At 40.8% G+C, this 5,694-nt stretch overlaps 1 protein-coding gene across 2 annotated transcripts in view; it reads right to left on the minus strand.

The window, feature by feature from the left end:
• Positions 1 to 1,693: 1,693 nt before the first annotated feature.
• Positions 1,694 to 5,694, minus strand: part of slc7a11 (solute carrier family 7 member 11) — a 26,573-nt gene continuing 22,572 nt past the window's right edge. For both annotated transcript variants that reach the window (XM_032499928.1, XM_032499927.1), the window contains exons 11-13: positions 5,519 to 5,668; positions 3,822 to 3,999; positions 1,694 to 1,898 (exon numbers count right to left, since the gene is read on the minus strand). In XM_032499928.1, coding sequence (XP_032355819.1) covers positions 1,843 to 1,898; positions 3,822 to 3,999; positions 5,519 to 5,668 — 384 coding nt within the window. In that variant the 3' untranslated portion in view covers positions 1,694 to 1,842. The remainder of the gene's footprint in view (positions 1,899 to 3,821; positions 4,000 to 5,518; positions 5,669 to 5,694) is intronic.

Raw genomic sequence — 5,694 nt, forward strand, 5'->3', positions numbered from 1 at the left:
GATTTAAAGGCTTATTCTGTCCAGAACACATGTTGTGTGGCTGATAGTGACGTTTAGAAGTCTGATTACGAACCATCTACAGTGTGTTGTTAATTAAAATCAGCAAAAGGTTGCATGTAGAGCATTTGACAGCTACTCTGTCATAATTAAAACAATTTTGCAATGCCAATAATAGACAGAGCAAGGGGAGGAGGAGGTAGAGGCAGGGGTAAACAACAAGGACAAATTCAAAGACCAAGAGTTGGAAAAAGAGGGGGGTGGAGAATGAGTTGGAAATATAATATATATAAATAAAACATACAGTATATATATATATATATATATATATATATATATATATATATATATATATATATATATCAAGTTAAAATTTTTAGCTGTTTTAAATGTTATTTAAAAATGGAACGCCCGAGTGGTATTTGAAACTGGACGCACATCGTTGGTAACTGAAGGAATGGGAATTTTCTGTCCAATAAACAAAGGCAGAGATCTGACTCCAATTACTTAAATGCCCGCGCATCTGTTGAGCTGTGGGCTCATGAAAACTAAGTCTAAGTAGCAACAGACCATAACACTTGAGCTGCTTTTTAATAATCGTTGACTTAATTAAAAATAAGTAATGAAGCCTTTTACTCGGGAATGGGAAGTCTTTCCTGTGGCCATTTATTTGTGTTATATTTGTGATACAGGATCAGGTTTAGTCTATATCAACGATAGACGGGATAGTTCAGGTGACGCCAGAGGTTCCGCCGCATGTCCGTTACCTTCCTCTGTGTTGGCGTTGGATTTATGATGCTTTGGTTAACTGCTCCTCAGATCTCTGCAGGTTAAATCCAGACAGCTAGCTAGACCATCTGTCCAATCAGAGTTTAATGTTGCACGACTAAAACAACCTTTGAACGTACACATGTTCCACCAAAACCAGTTCCTTCCTGAGGCTATTTACAGAGGCACCGTGGCTCTGTGTAGCGCCGTTGCGCAACTGTGATTGGTTTAAAGAAATGCCAATAAACCAGAACTAGAATGCTGTGTGGACTGGAAATGTGAAACTAGATCAGGTTTAACCTCCACAGCCGTGGCCCCATATTCCTGTCTGCATGCTTGGTGTTAAGTCACGGAAGGCGTTCTCCAGACTGCAGATAGCGGGTTTGGCAATCTACTGGATTAACCTTAACGAGATCTGCTAGCCATCCACAACCATGGATGTATAATAAGAACCTAATGAGTCCACAACGTTATTGTTGCATCGCTTTATAAATTCCCAAACTATGGCGCGCCTCAGGGCCCAAATCAAAGAATGTGCAGCCGTTAAAAAACAATCCTGATTCTTCCTTTCAAATCCGATTCTCAATCAATTATCGATTCTGATTCTTTAAGGGTTGGAGTTAAAACTGGTCACATGCTTCTTTAACAGATAAGAGGAACATTTACTTTCAATTAAATCTTGATTTACAGTTTTACCAGGCTTTTAAAGCCACACTTATTGTGCTCACAACGAGCGTCTGGAGTGGAGGTACGGTGGGCGCTACGGATACCAAATTTTTTTTTACTTTTTTATTTGGAAGCAATGATTGGATTTACAAACTATATAAATTAAAAAAAAATCCATTGGAATCAAAGAAAATGGTGTTCAGCTGGGCATTTACTGTTACATAAATAAGCATTGGTCACAAAACAATGACAGGTGGTTGATCTTTCCACATAAGTCTATATCCTTTAATATAACACATTTAAAACCGTCACATTCAGCAGAGACATTTAAACCTTTCAATTGGAGTTCCAGTTCAGCTTAGTTTGTGTGGTCTGAAGGGACCGAGGAGGGGATGTAGTGGTGGACAGCTGTTATTTCTCAGCAGGAACGACAAGCAGGATGATCTGCAAGCTTCTGTTGAAGGAATCTGGGGAAACAGAAAACCGTACAATGACACGGGACTTGGGATGGACTCGCAATGCGAGTAAACATTTGCATAGTAAAACACAATATATTTATATTGTTATTATTAGGGTGCACTCTCTCATCTCCGCTGTTGTGGCCATTTTGGCTTACTATGTGGAGGCCAATGTCCGAGTCCGTGTCACATGAGAGAGTGACATGGAGGCGAAACAGCTTCCTTTTACCTCTCTACCATTTTCCTCTAGTCTTTCCGCTGTAACATGTATGTTACGGCGCTGACCATCAGACCACCCTGCACGCACACAGACACCCACACCCACACACACACACACACACACACCAACACTCCACGCAAGAATCAAACTGCTGTGAGGCAACACAGTTACTTACCTGATTATAACTATATTATTATTATACTACCTGATTCAGACTTAGGACATGCGGCATAAGCATTCTCTAACAGTACAGTATATGGAAAAAAAATCAAATTAATATTTATCACATACACAATCACAACGTGTAGTGAAATGCTCCAGAAAGCATCTAATAAGTAGACTACAATATTTCTTATTGAAACAATGAAACAACATTTCAGTGTAAAGGCCTATTCACACAGGACTAGTATCACCAGGAGGCCTCATGTGCTTTCAACCAAATGAAATAAACCAATGTCAATGTTAAGTGCAGGGCATTTTAACAGGATAAGAAAAGTCTGTATTTTACGTGGATTAATTAACATTATCCCCAGCATATAAAATGTCAAGGCTCTGTCATAACTTTTATTTCTAATTGCCAACCTTGCAGCCTTTACAATTCTGAATCATAAAGATGTCCATTGGCAAGGGACTCATTTTTTAACACAAACTCTATGTCAGGTGAAATTTGGTCTGAAATTGCAGTGGTATTATTATTTTTTTTTAAATACACAAATATTAAATAAATTCAAATACACACGTATTCCAAAATTAATACTAGTCCTGTTTGAATAGGGCTTAAGTTTCAGAAAGAAAGAAAAACAGTGAAAGTTAGCAACTGCCTCTGAAGAAATACCAGCATTATTTTCCTAATATCGTTGCAAAACATTTGGGGGTACTTGGGGTAAAAAACAACAACTGTAGACCATCTGTTCTAATCATGTGTGTTGTTGAATGTGAAGTCCCATTACATATTAAGTAGGGATGAGCGAGTACAGCATTATCTGTATCTGTATCTGTATCTGTTTACCACATGAATTATCTGTATCCGGATCCGTACTCGGACTGGGCCGGGCCTAAACCGGAAGTGGTCAGATTTAACCCGGAAGTGGGTCAGCTGACAGTTAAAAAAAAAAATCTCCGATGGCAGAGACGCAACGGGAGTTGCATTTAAACCAAGCAGCATGTCTGAAACCCACGTTCACCAGAAATCTACTGGTTACTATGTAAGGACTACAAACCCCACGTTCACCAGAAATCTACTGGTTACTATGTAAGGACTACAAACCCCACGTTCACCAGAAATCTACTGGTTACTATGTAAGGACTACAAACCCCACGTTCACCAGAAATCTACTGGTTACTATGTAAGGACTACAAACCCCACGTTCACCAGAAATCTACTGGTTACTATGTAAGGACTACAAACCCCACGTTCACCAGAAATCTACTGGTTACTATGTAAGGACTACAAACCCCACGTTCACCAGAAATCTACTGGTTACTATGTAAGGACTACAAACCCCACGTTCACCAGAAATCTAAAGGTTACTATGTGCTGTGATTATCACAGAACGCTGCGCGGCCAGTTGAGGAGTTTTATTCAATCCGAGTACAGATATTGACTCATATTACTCGTATAATACTTGTACTCGGCTAAAGTGCTTTAGCCATACCGGATACTTGTTTCAGCCGGATACTCGGATCACCCCTAATATCAAGTAATAACTTACCTAAAGCCTTCTGAAGCCATTTTGGTCTGTGTTTGAAGTGAATGAAGATATAGTAGGCGGGGATGCCCGTGAGGGAAATGGCAAATCCAATCCCTGTGTTGACCGGGTCCGAGTACAGAGACAAGAAGACCATGAAGAAACATGTGAGGCAAAAGACCACTGGGATGAAGAGCGGGACCTGTGGACAAATCGGGAGTGCCGTCTGTTATCAATAACTGTCCCCATGCTTGGACACTTTGAGACTAATGTTCTATCAGGATATCTGTTCATATGTGAATATAAATGATCCTATTATTGTTTTCAGTTGATGTAATGGTGCCAAACTAAAGTGTAACTTTGCACCATTTTAATGGGACATTTTAACCATTTAATTTAGCTTTGTCTTTACAAAAGTCGGCAAAAGGAAACCAACAGTGAAAACCAACCACACGCTGAAGCGCCGCGAATAGCCATGAAGCGTAGATTCGTGCCTGATCACACGCCTGGCCCTTCATACCGGACGCCCATTTCTCCGCAGCAGTCACAAAGCTCTCTCTCACTCTCTGTGTGTGTGTCACACTCTGTCTATCCGTCCTTCGGTCTCTCCCTCCGTGTGCCTAATTGCTTGTCTCGCTCTCAGCGGAGAAATCAAGAGAGCCAAAATCCCCATGAACCTGGGTGTTTTAATGTGAAATTTGTTTTATATTGTAAAGTTTCCGGCTGCACCGTGGCTTTCCTGTATGTGATTACCTGCCTGGCTTGACACATTTGCTTGCAGAAGAAATAGAGGAGACGAGAAAACAATCGCTGCAGCGCGGGGGGGGCTGGTGCTAGCGATTGCAGGTGTTATCAACGAACAGATTGGATAACATGGGGAATGGAAAAAAACTCCTCTTCACGGCTCTTTGCAGCTCTTGGCGGCTAATTGTGGCCGTTCCGTATCCGGTATGTTTTGGCTGTAGTTTGGCCGTACTAAAACACAGGGCAGTAGTACTTGATATGCTTTTCAGCGTCTCAGACTTGTCTTGGACTCGTTGGTATTTAGACTCAGACATTTCTCGGACTCGTCCATTGGACTCGTCAAATATACTCGTTGGTCTCGACACATCACATCAGAACACTATCATCCATCACATTTTTCAAAAAGGCATACAAACAGCTCCTTCTTAACAGTTACACTTGCATTAATCCAATTAATTAATCCTGGTATTGTCCAAGCCTTGTTTGCATCGTTTGTCGTTGTCTAGCCCAGCTTATGTCTTGTATAAATGTCTTTGTCCTTATGTAACTGTATTGTTGTTTCTAGTTGTCGAAATTTATTTTTCCATATCGATGTCTTGTATTACTGTCCGTCCTGACGTGCTGTAACCATGTTTTATGTTTCTACAGAACAGGAACCTGCTGAAAACCAGTTTTTAAACTGAGTCAGGCCCGTTTTTATATTGTAATGTAATGTTACGTTTTCTAACTTTCCTGTATAATAAATATGAATGACTGAATGACAGAGTCCAGCAGTAAATGCTTTTTTAGAAAGGAACTCCCTCCTTCAAAACAAAACGCGCTTGTATAGAAAACAGGTGTTGGTTCATGGACACAGTTAGGTTACTTACTATATACAAGAACAAGACTGGAACACAATGAAGATAAGTGACTTGTATTTAGGTTAATGTTGTGGCACAGATTCCGCTACAGCTGTGTACAGTTGTGGAAACACTGACCTTAAAGGGGCGGGGGAGGTCAGGTTTGGTATATCGGAGGTAGAGTAAACCCAGAACCACCACGCCGATGAACAGCCACCGCAGGAAGCTCATGAAGTTCAGCAGGCTGTAGATGTCGCCTACAAACAGCTGGAGCATTGTCATAGGGTACTGCACAAACACACACACACACACAC

Source organism: Etheostoma spectabile, chromosome 20, assembly GCF_008692095.1.
Source record: "Etheostoma spectabile isolate EspeVRDwgs_2016 chromosome 20, UIUC_Espe_1.0, whole genome shotgun sequence".
Taxonomy (NCBI): domain Eukaryota; kingdom Metazoa; phylum Chordata; class Actinopteri; order Perciformes; family Percidae; genus Etheostoma; species Etheostoma spectabile.